The sequence below is a fragment of the Rhamphochromis longiceps genome, linkage group LG16, assembly GCF_057381845.1.
Source record: "Rhamphochromis longiceps isolate RC_006_pf linkage group LG16, R_longiceps_female_GT1.1, whole genome shotgun sequence".
Lineage (NCBI taxonomy): Eukaryota > Metazoa > Chordata > Actinopteri > Cichliformes > Cichlidae > Rhamphochromis > Rhamphochromis longiceps.
In genome coordinates, this window is record NC_140572.1 from 24,926,165 (window position 1) to 24,942,888 (window position 16,724).

The 16,724-nt window shown below is 39.2% G+C and overlaps 4 protein-coding genes across 11 annotated transcripts in view; 2 read left to right on the top strand and 2 right to left on the bottom strand.

The window, feature by feature from the left end:
• Window positions 1-4,444, top strand: part of LOC146651207 (coiled-coil domain-containing protein 148-like) — a 30,415-nt gene extending 25,971 nt beyond the window's left edge. For all 4 annotated transcript variants that reach the window (XM_085384970.1, XM_085384969.1, XM_085384971.1 and 1 more), the window contains 4 exons: window positions 768-886; window positions 3,204-3,321; window positions 3,506-3,640; window positions 4,167-4,444. In XM_085384970.1, the coding sequence (XP_085241096.1) occupies window positions 768-886; window positions 3,204-3,321; window positions 3,506-3,640; window positions 4,167-4,310 (516 nt within the window). In that variant the 3' untranslated portion in view covers window positions 4,311-4,444. The remainder of the gene's footprint in view (window positions 1-767; window positions 887-3,203; window positions 3,322-3,505; window positions 3,641-4,166) is intronic.
• Window positions 4,445-4,788: 344 nt separating this feature from the next.
• Window positions 4,789-7,482, bottom strand: upp2 (uridine phosphorylase 2). Its single transcript, XM_085384973.1, has 7 exons — window positions 6,822-7,482; window positions 6,549-6,663; window positions 6,300-6,458; window positions 6,075-6,189; window positions 5,745-5,954; window positions 5,512-5,658; window positions 4,789-5,386 (listed from the first exon to the last, which is right to left on the bottom strand). The coding sequence occupies exons 1-7, from the start codon at window positions 6,872-6,874 to the stop codon at window positions 5,244-5,246; spliced, it is 942 nt and encodes a 313-aa protein (XP_085241099.1). The 5' UTR covers window positions 6,875-7,482; the 3' UTR covers window positions 4,789-5,243.
• A 135-nt stretch (window positions 7,483-7,617) lies between these two features.
• Window positions 7,618-12,368, bottom strand: LOC146651209 (uncharacterized protein C7orf57 homolog). Of its 2 annotated transcripts, none has more exons than XM_085384975.1 (8): window positions 12,259-12,368; window positions 11,949-11,995; window positions 11,614-11,766; window positions 11,408-11,504; window positions 10,957-11,065; window positions 10,613-10,695; window positions 8,057-8,149; window positions 7,618-7,758 (listed from the first exon to the last, which is right to left on the bottom strand). In XM_085384975.1, the coding sequence occupies exons 1-7, from the start codon at window positions 12,336-12,338 to the stop codon at window positions 8,068-8,070; spliced, it is 651 nt and encodes a 216-aa protein (XP_085241101.1). In that variant the 5' UTR covers window positions 12,339-12,368; the 3' UTR covers window positions 7,618-7,758; window positions 8,057-8,067. The 2 variants fall into 2 exon arrangements, with proteins under 2 accessions (XP_085241101.1, XP_085241100.1); XM_085384974.1 differs by having other exon boundaries at window positions 11,614-11,778.
• A 2,226-nt stretch (window positions 12,369-14,594) lies between these two features.
• Window positions 14,595-16,724, top strand: part of LOC146651210 (activin receptor type-1-like) — a 28,315-nt gene continuing 26,185 nt past the window's right edge. For 2 of the 4 annotated variants that reach the window (XM_085385621.1, XM_085385618.1), the window contains exon 1: window positions 14,626-14,945. The gene's annotated coding sequence lies outside the window, so the exon portion shown is untranslated. Of the gene's footprint in view, window positions 14,946-16,724 lie in introns of all 4 variants that reach the window. The other 2 variants (XM_085385620.1, XM_085385619.1) reach the window with 2 other exon arrangements.

Below are 16,724 nucleotides of genomic sequence, written 5' to 3' on the forward strand. Positions count from 1 at the left end.
GATGCTTTCAGTACAGTATTGAAAGCATCAAATCATTTTGTATGTGCGCTCGTTCTAAAACCTTTTCATGTGTATGAACAGATGAGTGTATGAATGACTTCTCAAGGAATGAAATATCACTGAATGCCTACAAAACAACCGCTGAAAGTAATTGTCTCTTTCTTTTAGAAGTACTAGAAATGCCATAGAGTTTCTTTGGGTAAATAAAAATGCATTATATTTAAGGACTTTAGGAATGAATAAAATAAAAGAATAATTCCGCCATGGCAGGGTTTTTGGGTTTTTTTTAAAATTCACTGCGTTCAAATTTCTTGCCATTTATGGCTCCAGAATCTGAATGATTTAATTGTGGGCATGCATGGATATCAAATTGAAAGCACATTGTGGATATAATTACATGGGTATTTTGATTATTCACTTTAGTTATTGAACCCACAGGTACGACAGACCAGAATATGTGTGTGTGTGTGTATGTCTGACTGTTTAATTAAATTTCTCCTCAGGGGTCTGCTAGGCGAGTATAGGCAACCTGAGACATTCTGATTAATGAGAACATTTAGGCCTCATTGGATTCCATATAATTTAGCACAATAGTCTGGCAGACGTTGAAATATCATCTCATTCTCTCTATTTACACTTATCTGATTCCTGCTCTGTCTCAATCAATAGGACATGATGATCCTAAGAGTTTCCGTGGGAGTCAACTTAGTGGAAGTGTAGCCACTGTTCTTGTTCAGTTTTAGTCTTTGTTGATTTTTTTCCCCCAGGTCAGACAGTTTTATTTAAAGCAGCAGAAGAGGAGAGAAGTGCTGGAGCAGAGGGATCAAAAGAGGCTTGCTAATCTAAGAAGCGTCATGGAAGAACAGGCAAAGCGAGATAAGGAGAGGTGAGTGTTGCACCATGGGACCTTGAGTTTTCAGCGCTGCCAAGTGCATCAAGGTTGTTAAAGGCAGCTCAAAACCCTTAGATTTTCTGAATTACTCAAAACAGCCATGACATGTTTTTAGTCAGCCACTTTATGCGTGCAATTTGGGCGATCACTCACAGGAATTCACAGTGTTGTCCAAAATTTACAAGTGACCTATGTCTATTTGAAAAATACATTCGAGTAAAAAGTGGAATCTAGCATGCTGCATTTTATTATTATGTGAAGCACTTTGAACAAATACAGTTACTAAATTATTTTTACATAATTTCCATTGTAAGCAGTCTGTGACAGAGTTCACTCAAGAGTATTAACAGGAAATTATTACCATTTCACCTTCATTTGTATCATGTATCATTAGTCAGTCTTTTCATTGACTAATTAAATAATACACTTTGGAACTTTCATGGACACAAAACTTAAGAATACAGTGTCTATATTTTTTCTTCTTTACATAGTCTTATCCTATGTAAAGAAGAAATTATATGTATATAATATTTATACATACACTCTGTGGTCACTTTGTATTAGGTACACTTTTTTCTGTACCTGGGTTGAACCGCTTTTTTTTACCTTCAGAACTTTGTTAATTCTTTATGGCATAGATTTAACAAAGTGCTGGACGCATTCTTAGAGATTTTGGTCCATATCAATAAGTTAGCGTCACACAGTTGCTGCAGACTAGTTGGCTGCACATCTATAATGTGAATCCTTTGTTCCACCACATCCTAAGTGTCTTCTATTGGATTGATATCTGTTGATTATGTCGGCCAATTGAGTACAGTGAACTCCATTTTGGTGAGCCAGTCCAAATTATAGCCTCAGGTTCATGTTCTTAGTAAAAGGAGAGGCACTCAGTGTGCTCTTCTGTTGCTGTAGTTCATCTGCTTCCTCTTTCAATGTGTGTTTGCATTCAGAGATGCTCTTCTGCATACCTTTATGCCAGGGAGTGGTTATTTGGGTTGATGATGCATTACTATGAGCTCAAAAGCAGCTTTGCCATTCTCCTCTCACCTCTGGCATTAACAAGGCATTTTCGCCCAGAGAACTGGCACTTACTGCGTATTTTCTCATTTTCAGACCATTCTCTGTAAATTCTATAGTTGTGTGGACAAATCCAAGCCCATCAGCAGTTTCTCAAATACTCAGACATCCCATCTGGCACCAAGAGCAATGCCATGTTCAAAGTCACTTAAATCAGTGGCCTTTCCCATTCTGATGATTCCTTTAAACCTCAGCAGGTCATCTTCACCGTGTCTGCATACCTAAATGTAGACATGTAGCTGTAACTCATGTGAGTAGCTGATTAGATGTTTGTGTTAATCAGCTGTTGAACAGGTATATATAATGTATTAGTGTATATCAATCATAAAATATTTACTGAATACACAGGAATATGTACTGCTAAATGAAAAACATAGTATTAATCAGAAATCACGGCTGATTGTAGTTTCTTAAATGAAAAGAATGCTCTGATAATAATAATGGATTGGATTTATATAGCGCTTTTCAAGGCACCCAAAGCGCTTTACAATGCCACTATTCATTCACTCTCACACACTGGTGGAGATAAGCTACGGTTGTAGCCACAGCTGCCCTGGGGCAGACTGACAGAAGCGAGGCTGCCATATCGCGCCATCGGCCCCTCTGGCCAACACCAGTAGGGTAAAGTGTCTTGCCCAAGGACACAACGACCAGGACAGAGAGCCTGGGGATCGAACCGGAGACCTTCCGGTTACAGATACGCTTCCCAACCCCCTGAGCCACAATGTAGCATTACAAGTACTTTCTCTGAATATTTGCAACTTTCTAACACCTCCATGCTCGACCCTTGCTGAGTCACTGGAGATGTCGCACCTCATCAGTGATGCGGGGTCAGTCAGACGTGAGCACACTGGAAACTTTCAACAGGAAAAATAATGTCTCAGACTAATGTTAACTTGCTGCTGAAAAATAAAACGTGCCTTTAAAAACATTCTCTTGCGTGGTGTGGTTTCCATTTAATTTCTCTGCAGACACACACTCACATTGAATCCGTATAATGTTGTTGACTTTGGCTGTGAGAATGAATTCAGATGCGAAAGGGATTCGTTGAGGAGCTGAGACAGAGATAAAAGCAGGTGATGGGAGAGGAGCTGCACTCTGGCAGCACCGTAGAGCCCTCCACAGCCTGGAGGTCTGCTGTGTCAGGAGCAATATGTAATGTTGATTGTGGCAGTGGCAGAGGAAGAAAGGGATTGTTTAGGTCTGATGTCCACACCTTTTCTGCTTCCTCTAGGGTGCAGTTTCGGGCAGATATGCTACAACAGCGACGGCTGGATAGAGAGGCGCGGGAGCTTGAGCGGCAGAGAGAAGAAGAAGAGAGACAGAATCGTCTGGAAGCTCTTAGAAACCAGGTGGAGCATTATCTGGTCTTTCAACCACTTGGATTAGTTCTGTCAGTGGAAATAACTCACAGGGGAAAAAAACTTGACTCATCCTTATCTGAGTAAAGGCATCACTGCCACCTTATGGCAGTAAGTAAAAAGACAATTGTATATTATTAGTAAATCCAGTGTATATTTTTCTTATTTCTCTAAGGTTGGGGTGGTGGCAGAGGCAGACCCAGAGAGGATGATGGCAGACACAGAGGCTTGGAAGTGTCGACACTTGAATGTAAACGAGTTTGAGCTCCAAAAGCCTCTCTACAGTATAAACACGTACACAGACACACAGGTGAGACATGATAGGATCTGCCCTCCTAACCACTTTCTTTGCAAAGTCTTTAAGGCTGCATGATCATTTGCCCCTGTCCTCTTATCTCTGCTCTGTATGTATTGAGCCTACATGATGTCTCACTCCCTCACTCACGTTTCCTTCGTTACATTAAGTCACTTAAGTTTCAGTTCCTTTTGGGTGACACTGACCAGTGACCCATGCACTGGTGGAAAATTATGTAAGCTGGGTGGCTGGCCAAAAAGTGTTTGTCCTCAACAGTCTTAATTTCAAGGCCACCAAAGTCAGTCAGTGAACTGTAGAGTCTGTGTGTGGTTTTGTTTTAACAGGTTAGGATTTGGGTATTGTGTAATATAGGTATTGACTAATGATTGTCAGACTGTGATGCTTTTCTCTTCTGTCACCAAATGATGATGAATTAATGATCAAACCTTATGTCAAGTATTAAATGTGTAGTGAACCATTAAAAACAGCAAAGGTTGCATAAAGCAGCTGTGTTTATAAAAAAAAAAAATCTATCTTCCAGATTGTGTCTGATCCAAGAGTGCGGGTTGAGCAGGCTCTGCGGGAGGTCGGTCTACACCAGAGTCAGTATGCCAGAGAGGTTCTGTCTGTCATCGAGCCCCCCAAACCACCTCGGCGAGACACAAGGTCCATACTTAAATTCTGACCCAACTTTTGTTTAAGTCATCTTATGAAGTCCCACTCTTGTCCCAATATTAAACAACATATGGCTTATAATGAATTTGCTTCATGTGTAAGAATCTTTCATGGTATTTAATTAAGAGTGCTTACAACAGCTGCAGTTCTTACAAAGTAGTTTTTTTTAACTACAGTATCGTCCTCCAAATGACAATTACAATTACTAACTTGTAGATTTTATATATGAGAAATACATACAGTATCTGGCAGATGTGTTGAGCAAAGAAAAAGACAAATCAATCTTTAGTCACGGACTGCATTTTAGGGTGGGTTGTATTTGCATAAAAAAATCTTGTGTTGCAGAAGCTACTAACATCCTCAAATATTTGATCGAGCAGTATATTTTAGTAAATGCGCTAAGTTCTAATCTAAAAAAAATTGCTGAATAATTTTCTTCTAAAAAAGCATGTAAGAAGGTGTTTTTCACCACTGTCACTGGTATCTCCCCCCCCCCCCCCCAAAAAAAAAGACAATTCAAAGACTCCAAATCTGCAAAAATGTCCAGACGTGATATTTTTATTTCAATTCATTGAAGTGTGTTTCTTGGTCTTAAACACAAGCCCTTAAAATTCAAAGTAATCTCCTTTCTTGCTGGACTGTAATTCCAGCTTTGGCAGAGATAAACATGGAGATCAAGATACAGAACATATCATTTTGAACATTTGTGTTATTTTACAAGGATATATTTCTAGATAAATATAGTAGATATAATACATACTTACACATATACTCTATAAGCATACATGCAACACTCTTAATATTTTATTGTCAAATAAATCATAAAAAAAAATCTTAATGTCTAACTTTTAAATATTTCAGTATTAACATTTTAAGTGCAATATATATATATACATATCCACATGAGTCAAAACTATGTACATGCTACAGGGCGACTGGATTGTTAGATAATATATCCCAGGCGTTTCTTGATAAAATGGGCCACCAGAATTTGAGGTCTCTGCTGATATTCCACCAGAACATCATGAGATGATGTGATTTGGTCCCCCTCAAAGCGATTCAGCAATGCAACACATACCACAGCTCCTGGAGAGTGAAATGAGAGTTTTTAGAATAGTGCAGTATGTCAAAATCACAAGTAGAAGATGTACTTTGCAGCATTCAGAAGGTTTTGCCTTCATACAGTGTTTGCATTGTTAGAAAAATAATACCTTTGAGACCACAGACACGGCACATAGCAGCGAAAACAGTGGACTCCATTTCAATATTCCTCACTCCGGCCTCATAAGCTTTCCTCAGATACTCCAGTTTCTCTTCTTGGGAGAAGGAGCACAGAGCTCCATCCAGTCGGCCCTGACCTACAGAAACGGAAAACAGGATTTGTCAGGGGATGACAACTAGGAATTACAAATAAATGTTTAATGGAATTCTGTTCATACTGTACCTTCATAGAAGTCATGGGTGCACATGGTGTTTCCGATCACTGTTGGAAAAGTTTGAAGCTCAGAAGAGCACTGCAGAAGCTCGTTGGCCACTCCCTCATCCAGCTCAGTGTTCCTGGTGATAACTTTACCCAGAACGACCTGTTCAAACTGGGGGCGGAAAGAGTAGTCCACTGCTTTTTCCGTGATCACCACGGTCCCTGGAGCCAGACCTGTAGATGACACAGGGCATAATTTTCTTACATACTTTAATAAGAGTATTGTATTAATGACTTGAACAACTTGTTTAACTGCATGTAAAACTTTCTCATATTAAAATCAAAAAGACTTACCGACTCCACCAGACGTTCCCAGGCGAAACAAAACCACATCACGGCACTGGGCATGGTGCAGGAGCTTGATGAGCTCATGCAACATGATGGAGATTGATGGGACTCCCATTCCATGCTGTATTATATACACATTGCGTAGAAATTACATTTTCTAATCCGTAAAATACTTTTTCCTAACAACATTTAAAGAACAGTTCCACCCACAGCAAATAATGAAATACCTACACTTATAGAGAGAACTGGTCCCACTTTGTACATGCAGTAGCGATCAGTTCCCTCACAGATATCTTTGATGTCTCCTGGGTTTCCTGGCAGTTTCAGCTCCTGATGGATGAACTGGGCGAAAGCCTTCATTCGGTTTGCACTGCCACCAACACACACAAACTGTGGGAAACAGAGAAAAACAGAGGATTGTTGAATTGTTTTAGAGCTTTTAGAAAATAGTTTTATTTAAGCTGGACTTATTTTACAAACCTTAATATCTCCAAACATTTCAGGAAGGTTGTGAGTCTTAGTGCTCAGGCTGAAGTGGTAGAGAATGTCCTCTTCCATGGTGTCCAAATTGGGATTTTTTACTTGGACCTGTTCACTGAGTAGATTTTAATGCATTTTAGTTCATGAAGAGTGGTGAATCGACAATAAGTATATGTGCATGGATTAAATATATATTAAAACAGTGACATAAGTTTAAAGAAAAGCATCAAGAAATACTGTTTAAAAGACTTAGTTTAGGTTGCCAATACTTACTTTATATACTCATTCTCCTCATTCCCCATGTGGTTCAGAAGTATCGGTGTCATTACTGCAGCGTACACTTTCAAATGAAGTTTTAAAATGTCTCAAAACCTCCAAGTGTTTTCAGTTACTGCTTTCCAAATAAGAGTCATATCAGACTGTGCAGCAGATATAGTGGTGACCCCTGACCTTGCCACTCATTGGTTCCAGAAAGAGGGGAGTAGCTCAACCCTGCTGCTCCCACAAAAACATCCTCCAAGCCCCAAACAAACAGAGTACGATCAACCATAAAATTACCACAAAATAATAAAAATTACTGTCTGGTTCTAAAGTGTAAGTAAAGTTTTAAAAAGTCATACAAGCACCAGTCAAAATAAGCAATTGTTCATAAAGACAGTATTAATTTAAAGGCTGTTAACTCTTACAAAAGCATGAGTGTGTGGGTGTGTAATGTGTCACCAATAGCCAATCTGAGGCTGGTGAATAACTGGCGTGTACTGACATAATTTAGCAAAAGAACACCGAGATAACCTCTGACACTAGCACTGTCATATGAAAACAGAAACGCACAGAGCCAACATAATGTACCACGAACAGGAATCATGTTTAGTGTGGAAAATTTAGCCTGTGACATATACATATATATAAATGTTTCATTTTGGATTGGTTTCATTTTATTTGAATTATCAAACTTTTCCCAAAAGCTGACATTTACAGCCTTGTAGACACAGAAAAAAAACTTAACACAGGAGTTAACTGATGCCTTCAAGTGCACCACTAAAAATCACAACAAATAAAACGTCCAAGCTGTAATTCAGTGAGGCACTTTAATGCTCGAGTAAAAGATTTAACAATACAAATTTTTCTAAAACAAAGTAAAATGCTTGATGTGTCTCAGCATGAATCTTGTACGCCCTTTTCCCATCCAGGCACCCGGCAGTCTTCCGATCTATTGAAATTGAAATATATAAGAGTACAAGTCATTGTCACATAATTCACTATTATCTCTGTTATAGTGTAAAAAAGCCTTCTAAAGTCGTAATGACTGGGACCTTGAATTTTGTCACCTTCATCTTACATTCTGGTTATTAATAATAATACCCTCATAAAATCCATACACTGCTTAGCAGTTGGCCTTAATTTCCTTTCATAATGCAAAATGAGCATTCTGAAAGCAGAATAGGAAATTGGAATGTGTTATGCTTATTATAGGGTTAAGACTGTAACTCCATTGCTGCACTACTTACTTGACACGTCACTATACTGGTTTGCTGTCTTCTGCATAACCAAAGCTGAGCAGCTTTGACATGTCAACAGGGGCTGGTTTCTTGTCAATTACTCTGAAAGAAGATTAAAAATATAGTCCAAATATGATGGAAACAGAAATGTGAAAATTTGATCTTTTTAATGTCTTTTCCCCCTGTCTCTCTTTACCAACAAAGCTTGTTATTTCACTACACATTGCCTACAGTGCTCACAGTTTAAACATTAAAAATGGACCGTACCCCTCCAACACTGAATAAACTCTGGCTACTTATTACAAAAATTGGCTTCCCAACTAGTATTTGTCAAACAACACAAATATAGCAAAGATCCAACTGTGCAAAAATGATCCAGCAAAAGACTGGCTGCGTCTCACATTCAACATTTATCTCTTATCTCATTCAGACAAAGCAACAAAGAGAAGCACAAGTATTTTTCTCCAATTGGTTAGTCAGTCTTCTTCTGTCTGGAAACTTCCAGATTGCAACTGACTCATCTTCCTCCAACACTGTAGCTGATCAGCAGTTAAAAGTTGTTGTGGTAGGTTGATCTGTTCTGGAAACAAGCTTAATATATTACCACACTGGGGTGTTTGCAAATTTCACATAACTTTTTTATGGTAGACCTTTTGTGGAGTGCTTTCAACAGATATGATTGCGATCTCTGGTGCATTGCATGCTAGGTTATTTTGGGTTATTGACAAGTCACTGACATTTTCCCAGAGGTACAGAGAGCACACAGAACTAATCAGCTGTTAGCCAAAGCAAATAGATGAACATCTGGATTCATCTAGAAACCATCTCTCTGGGTGCTCTTTTGTTTGACCTAAGTTTTCAACCTGCCCAAGAGCATTTGTGCTTTGTCATCATAACACAGAGACGTATGGGACAGAATGTAATTACAACAATGTCTTGAATGTACATATATTTTTTAATTAGCCATTTATCTTTGCATCCTATACTGTATTATCTTAATGCTAATTATTACAAAAATAGAATGCCAAATATAAATAATATTAGTAAATAATACTCTAGACATGTTCGAATATATGTAAATAGATGGTCAAATCACTGTATGTAAATTAAGGTTTGTTTGATTTTAAATAACATTTAATAAAAGTCAATGTAATTAACTAATTTGTGATATACTATTTCTGTTGTTTCTTTAGTAAAAACAATGGGGAAAAATTCATAGTAAAAATAAAAAAAACCAAAACCATCCCACGCCTTTATCTGAAGTTCATACTAGACGGAACAACACTGTTTTCCTGTAACAAAATGATGTTTGTACTTGGATTAAACAGTGGTGGAGTGCCTCACCTCTGCAGGGTTGGGCAAGAATAACAGCAAAGGTTTTTTGGGTTTCATGGAAGTCTGCGTCACTTTAAAGTTTCATTACTGCATCCTTCTGGATTTAACATTGGACTGTTGTTCGTAGTTTACACTGCTGTTCCACTCTTGTGCTTTTAAAACCCAAATATTGATTTTCACCCCTCTGCTTAGTTCCCTCACTCATGCTGATCTTTAACTCTGGCCTGCATCGGCAACCATAATATACTAATAGTATATCAGTATGTTCTTTCTCCTTCATATTTCCTGCATAAAGTTGAGACATGCGCTACTGTAGTTTTTTGTTTTTTTGTTTTAATTACAATGGACAGTTGGATGGTGTCCTCATAATAAAAAGCACATACATGTTGCCTCTTTATTGATCTTATTTCGTCTGCTTCCTCATTTCAGGGAACTCTTGTGTGTGCCAGTACGCACATGAATGTTTATACCTTAACTGACTAACCATGAGTAAGTAAGCAGTAGGTCATACACCAGATCTTAGAGACTCCTGGTTGTTCTGGTTTTAATGGCTGACAATATTGTTGACAGTGAGTCATTTAGGATGAATAATTTAATTTTGATCACTTTATCCACCCATTTCAGCAGGACCACACATAGTTAGTTGGGCACCATGGTGGCTCAGTGGTTAGCACTGTTGCCTTGCTGGGTTCAAACCAGGCCCCCACCCGCATCTTCCCTGAGTGTATGTTTTATGAGGGAGATCTAAGAGCTCCAGTTTCACCCCATATTGAAAAATACGGTGGGTTGATGCTGCCTGTGTAGGCCCATGAAAATCTCCCAAAAGACATGATTGATTACTTTCTGCTAAATAAAAAAAGTATACACAGTTAAATGATCTGATGCTCTCCAACTGAGTTCAGTTTCATTACTGGCAAGCACAAATTGAAATAAACAAGTTTGAATGCAATCAGAAATAGTTGCACATACAGGACAGTGCAGGAAAGCTTTATGACCTTTTATTCTATGTGGTTGTCTACTTAAAATAAAGACCAAAATGGACTGCAATTCATTATTATACATGTCCAATGTCATTTACAACAAAGGTGGATTAGTATTAGTGTATTAGTATGATCCCATTATACTTTATGTCAAAGAATCTAATAGAGTTGTAAAACTGCCCTATGAGACCTCCCTTACACTAAGCATAAAACAGAACTTCAGCACCATCTTGTGACCACACTCACTTACATCCTCCTGAATTTGCTGGCCTCATGATATTGACTGGATGTCTGCAACTTCTCTGTCTCACTTTGGTGGACAGAAATGTTGTCCTGTAAAAAAAGTAAAAACAAAATCAGAATACGTGGACGTTATTTGTTGTTGACTAATTATTCCTAATTTGGTTGTTTTTGACAACTTAGCAATCAGCTTAAGTCATAGGAAGAAAGTACCTGAAGCACAAAATAACTGTCTGATACTGAGTATGTAACACTAAGCGAACAGTCCTTAAACTAACAACACAAGAGGTGGGATAATTGTTTATGGATCATATGCCAATATTAGTTTTCTAAATGACGTTGGCATTACTGTACCTCCTCTTTCTCATTGTTGCTGCTGTTGTCTCTTTCCCAGGCTGACATGTTGTCGCTCCCAAAAGGAGGTTCTTGTGGTTCAAAAGCTCCGGGGATTTTCTTCTCTTCACTGTTAATTAGCCAGTTGGAAAAAACAAAACAATATAGGTATATAAAAGTATCAAATCCTTAATGACAGCTTAAATACAAGATCAAGCAAAAACAAAACAAAACACAAAAACAACCCCCCCCCCCCCCCCCCCCCCTAAAAAAATAAAAAATAAAATAAAATATGGCTGTGGTTAGCGAAACAGGATAGTAGCATAAAAAAAGGTTTTGTTACATAAACAGTACTAGCAGTGGGAGAATCTTTACGGTATTACTGGCAAGTATTTATGTACGTATTAGAATAAAAACAAAGTGTACATACTACTATGAGTGTGTGGTGAAAACAATAACACAAATTTGAAACCTTGGCTCGCTTAAGTCTCCTGATTCAAAGCCAAACCAATGTGGAGGTTTGTATGAACTGGGTTTAGAAATAACTGATTCCTCGTGGCACAGAAGTCCTGTTGAACAAGGATAAGAAAAAAAACACGGGGAAAAAACTAATGTTTGTAGCAGTTATCATACGGCAAGAGGAAAACATGGAAATGTAAGAAAACAGGACGGCTTTACCCTTATGCCCTCCTTGTTTTGCAAGTTTTACATAATCAGAGTCATTCTCTAGGACTCCAACTCTTCGCCCTCGGATCCTCTCCTCAGGAAGAGTGTTGGTAGTTGGGGACAGTCCAGGGATCTGTGAGATGTGGCCATTGCTTGTATGGTATCCTGTTTTGACTCCTGCAGTTTTAGTATACAAGCACACATATGTATATATATTCATTGCTTTATAAATTGCATTATCCCATGTGCCTATGTTACTTCACACAGCATCTCTTCACCAGTGTTATCCTCATAACCTGCACAACCTGCACACCCTGAACTAAGTATTCATAATTAGTTTTACTTGCCATATTTTGTTGGTTCCAGATCGTTACTCGTGAGGACGAAGGAATTTCTGGTGGAAACGGAAACAAAAAAGCCTGTCAACCTTTCCAGTTATACCTTGAGCGAGCCGCAAGCTGTTGTCATTAGCACCATCAAAGCAATAGTTAAATTAACCTTGGCGTTAGCTAGCTAATGCTATCTGTGGTAGCCTTGATTTTTATCCACGCCTGTAATTAAACACACATGAAAAGTAACATGACTAATTTGACTAAAGTTAAAGTTTCAAGATAGCGATTAAACTTCTGATTTAAAAGTAAAACGTCTTCGACTTACTCTGAATTCATTGTGAAAGCGGAGTAAGAAGCCGCTGTGAGTGGAGGCAGACTGTTTGGAAGTTGTGATCGCGTTTCCATGGAAATGGGCTTGAGCCCTCTGGAATACAGTTGCTGTCCAGAGAAAAGTGCTGCGCGCAGAGTGAATACTCTCATAGGGTGCATGGAAAATAAACAACAGTTAGTTAGTTAGTTAGTTAGTTAGTTAGTTAGGGCACGAGTGTCAATGGTAATTTGGGGGTTTTAATGATTTCTTTGAACTGTGAGTTTTGCAAGGTGAAATGATTCTGCAGCGTGCATCTTCGACGACTGCAAAAACTTGGAATTGGGGTTTGAATTTATTTAGCCCCCCCCCCCCAAAAAAGGGGTAATATTTGGTTGAAAAACACTTCCTAGAGTTTTGCCTCAAGGCACACCAATGACCCCCCACTAATTGGGGGCTACTGTCTTCTTAGAGCACCGACTTCTTTCTGCCGCCTTTCTATGTGGATGACATTTAGAGAGAGATTTGATGAGTTGAAAAGCTTTGTGTAAGGTGTATTTGAATAATGTTTTTAAAAATAATCCATTGACAACTTTTCAGTAATTTTCTATAAATAAATACTATCCAAGCATAAACTATCCTTTAGCCAAAGTTCTTCTTTTCAACCAGAACAAATAGGCTGTCTGCACTTTCTTCTTAAAATGTAATAAAGAATTAAAAGTAGATGCAAATCTGTAGGCGATGGGACATTATCTTTACTTTCTGTACATGAATACCTCTTAGGATAATTTTTTTAAAAGTATTATTTCTTTTCTCTTCAGCAGCCATGCATGCTTTGAAGTATACCAATAATTTATGAGGCCTCAGGTATGTTCAGAGCTTCTCTCAAGTGCTAAGGGCATGCGCACAGCAATCCAAATAGCAGAAGGAGCTTGCGTTAACATGTTAAGCTACCCAGAGAGAATATGTCAGTGACAGGAAATGCAGTCTATTCCTTCAGTAGAAAATCGCAATGTCGCTTGAGATCATTTGGTAGTAAGAAAACGAATAATGCACAACAGCAAACAAGGCAAAAAACACTTTATGGGTGAACCCAGAGACATTTCACTAGATATGTAGTGCATCTGCGTTTTTAAAAACACTTCACATAAAAAAAAAACCATAAAATACATTGACACAACACATGTTATTTTTCAGAAAATTGTTTTAATGTGTTTATTATGAGAAAAACAATGTTGTTTGTATTCAAAAATTGCATGTTTCTTAATTATACCAAGTTATGACTAAAAAGCACTTTATGACAGGATAATGATAACATTATAGGCTTAAATATAAGGCAAAAAAAATTGACACACAATTAGATTGGCATTTGACCCTTATGACAAAAACGCTATTATAAAAGTGCTCAGATAGATAGATAGATAGATAGATAGATAGATAGATAGATAGATAGATAGATAGATAGATAGGGAAACTACTGTATTACAGCAGCATGATAAAGATAATAAAATAATAAAAACAGTACAATCTACAATAAAAAGAAAACTGCCCAATGTAAAAGTACTGCTGGCCCACAGTGAAGGTGCTTTAATGGGATGTAATACAAACAATTTTTACATAAACAGCAATACTAAAAATAATGAAAATAAAAAGTAAGACCGAAATTGTGCAAAGGAGTAGTGCAAATGATATTAATGTTTGACACAGACATCTGTGTGGAATTCTATGTCCTGGTGTTCATCTGGAGAGAGTTGCTGTACTGTTTTATTGAGAATGATGGGAATGATTTCCTGCAGCGTTCTTTATGGCTGCAGGGTTAAATAAGAGGGAAAGGAGCTCTGCTGCTTCTGTAGTGTAGCACGGAGGAAATGAGATGGATTGTTTGTGATGGAGAGCAGTTTGTTCAGTGACCTCCTGTCCCTCACTGGCTCAAATGCCTCCAGATTCTTGCCAATGATGGTTCCAGCCTTGTGGATTAGTTTGTTCATCCTGCTGGCATCTCTGGCACTGATGCTGGCTGCCCAGCAGACAACAGCAAAATAGATGGCACTCGCTCCCACAGACTGGTAGGAGATCTCCAACATCTTTCTGCACACATTAAAGCATCTGAGCTTCCTCGGAAAGTAGAGTCTTCTCATCCCCTCCTTGTACACGGCATCACTGCTGGTCTTCCAGTCCAGAGCAACAGCACCTGGCTTAGTCTCTTTTTGTCTTGTTGACATTCAGAAGGAGGTGATTTCTGTCAGTCTACGCCACAAAGCTCCTCAGACTAAAATTAAACAGATGAGTTTTATTTTGAAATGGCCGACAGGAAACGTGTCTTTATCGTCTCACCTAGCGTTACTGCGTTCCAAGGTAACTTCCTCCTCCTCCAATCCTGGCTTTTTGCCTTCGAAAACGCCGCCGCCGGGGTGCCAGTTGTGAAGCCCAGACAGCGTAGCAAAAATGCGTCTTCGGTTTTACTCTCTCCTAAAAATGAGTACGGAGTGAGTTTGTCACTTTAACAATTATTATATTTGGCTTCTTTTTTTTCTCTGCCGAGTGAAAGACGGGCGTGAATGTTGGCGTCATGTAGCCTCTGCTTTTCAGACTTTGGAAAACAAATCGGGTATTGTCGGTGAATTCTCGGGAGATGGCAGAATAGTTCGACCCGCGCCGGTTACCTAGCCCTCACAGCACTTTGAGGAAAAAAAATACCCCGCGAGGTAAGTTTTTATTATTATTATTATTATTATTATTTATCGTGACGTCTCTAAAATGTCATTTAATCCAGGCTATGCTGGAATATGCGCGCGGACGTTTCGGTAGACGTGGAAAAGTTTGCCGGAGACGGCTTCGTGACGCGCTCCCGTAAGAAACCCGTCTCCCTCTCTCAGCTGCTTTGTAAAATCGTGGCCTGTTTGGTTCTGCAGCCGAGCATATTTTTATCTAACGTGTCTTTCTTGTGACTTTGCAAAAACAAAATAGCCGCTTCTGATAAGCTCCCCGCGCAGCTCGGTGTACCATCAGCTAAGAGACCTTGTCAGATGTGTCTCTTGTTAATGAAAGGATGAGCGCCAGGCTAAAATAACCACAATCTGGTTTTCAACTGCGACTGTGCTGGGTTCTGATTTCTCCTAAGCAGTCGAATCAAGCTCACGACATTGCAAGTAGCTGTGACTCGAAGAGTTTTTGTCATGCAGTCTTTAGGAGGGTCGTTCCAGCTCGATCGTGCCCCATCATCGCCCGCTGAGCACTTTTAACATCACAAACGCAGTCCTGCGGGGCGGGCGGCGCCACCAACACTCATGAACACACAGTATGACTACGAGTGGTTCGGAATTTAATTTTGGGCAAGTTGGAAATATAAAAAAAGCTACTTAAACGTCACTGATAGAGCATCAATTGGATGTGGAATAGATTTAAACCAAACAGAAGATGATATGTGAGAACTACTTGGAGGGACAATCTAATGGAAACCTGGTAGACCCGCTGATGAGAGGGTGCCAACTTCATTAGAAAGGTGTTAATGCTGGCTGAAAACATTCAGAGATAATGGTGCTGATTGCAAGAAGTGTGAATGGGGAACGTCTCACACTTAAGTGCTCTTTCTCAGAATCAACTCATTGTTATAGATCCCACAAAATGACAATCCCACACACTGAGTTTAAATGCCAGGGAAGCCTTTCGAATGTGCACTTTCTGCTTTAGTCGCATCTTTTTAAGTTGTCTGGCATGGGAGACTATTTGGGCGAGATCCATACTAATCCATCCATCAATTTTCTTAACGGCTTATGCAACTTAGGGTCAGGGGGGTGACATGTTCATTTTTAAAAGGGTGGTTTAAATTGAAAGCCGTCTCCATTCAAAGCTTTTTTGTCACAGTTTCAGGAAAAATCTCCATCTAGCCTGGGCCCTTTAATTGCTGCTACTAGCTGAAGCACACAGACGACTTGTTCACAAATATAATTTTTCTTTTTTTTTTTTCCATATTAGCTGCGTAGAGATGTTCAAATCAGTGAAGGCTTGAAGTGGATAGCGCTTTAGGGTTTTGTGTCTTGGTTAGTGGCAGCGTTAAGTGGCACTTAGTGGCTGTGTGGTTGTGTGATCTGGAGAATGTAACCCCATAGCTGGCCAGTCACTGAGCTGTGGCCTCTTGCCGGTCATTCTCGAGGCCTGGCCTCATGGAGTCTGGCTGATAGCGGTCAGATAAAGCGACGTCAGGCTGTCTGGGTGACTGTGTGTAGTTCAACTCTGGGGGTGGGGGTGTCTTGGGGAGCCTGTTCTGTTCATCTGAGGAAATAACTACGTACCAGTCTGATTGTGGCCGTTGTTCCTACCATTTTGGGCCTTTCCTCCCTCTCACCAACTCTTGGTCTGGTTTCAAACAGACTAACGGTAGTAGCTGAATCGTCAGCCAGTTATGTTTATATTTATAGAGCATCTTTGGTGGCCAGCGTGTACATTTTTCAAAAGGTTTCTAAAAGTCCCACATAACTATGTTA

Excerpts from the sequence above, each read along its gene's own strand:
- upp2 (XM_085384973.1), bottom strand. The coding sequence starts at position 6,874 with ATGACACCGATACTTCTGAACCACATGGGGAATGAGGAGAATGAGTAT. Across the intron at positions 6,190-6,299 it reads GACCAGTTCTCTCTATAAGT|CATGGAATGGGAGTCCCATC; the intron begins GTAGGTATTTCA and ends TATATAATACAG. Across the intron at positions 5,955-6,074 it reads GGGAACGTCTGGTGGAGTCG|GTCTGGCTCCAGGGACCGTG; the intron begins GTAAGTCTTTTT and ends TGTCATCTACAG.
- LOC146651209 (XM_085384974.1), bottom strand. The coding sequence starts at position 12,338 with ATGGAAACGCGATCACAACTTCCAAACAGTCTGCCTCCACTCACAGCG. Across the intron at positions 11,779-11,948 it reads TCTGGAACCAACAAAATATG|GAGTCAAAACAGGATACCAT; the intron begins GCAAGTAAAACT and ends CTAAAACTGCAG. Across the intron at positions 11,505-11,613 it reads AAAACAAGGAGGGCATAAGG|GACTTCTGTGCCACGAGGAA; the intron begins GTAAAGCCGTCC and ends CTTGTTCAACAG.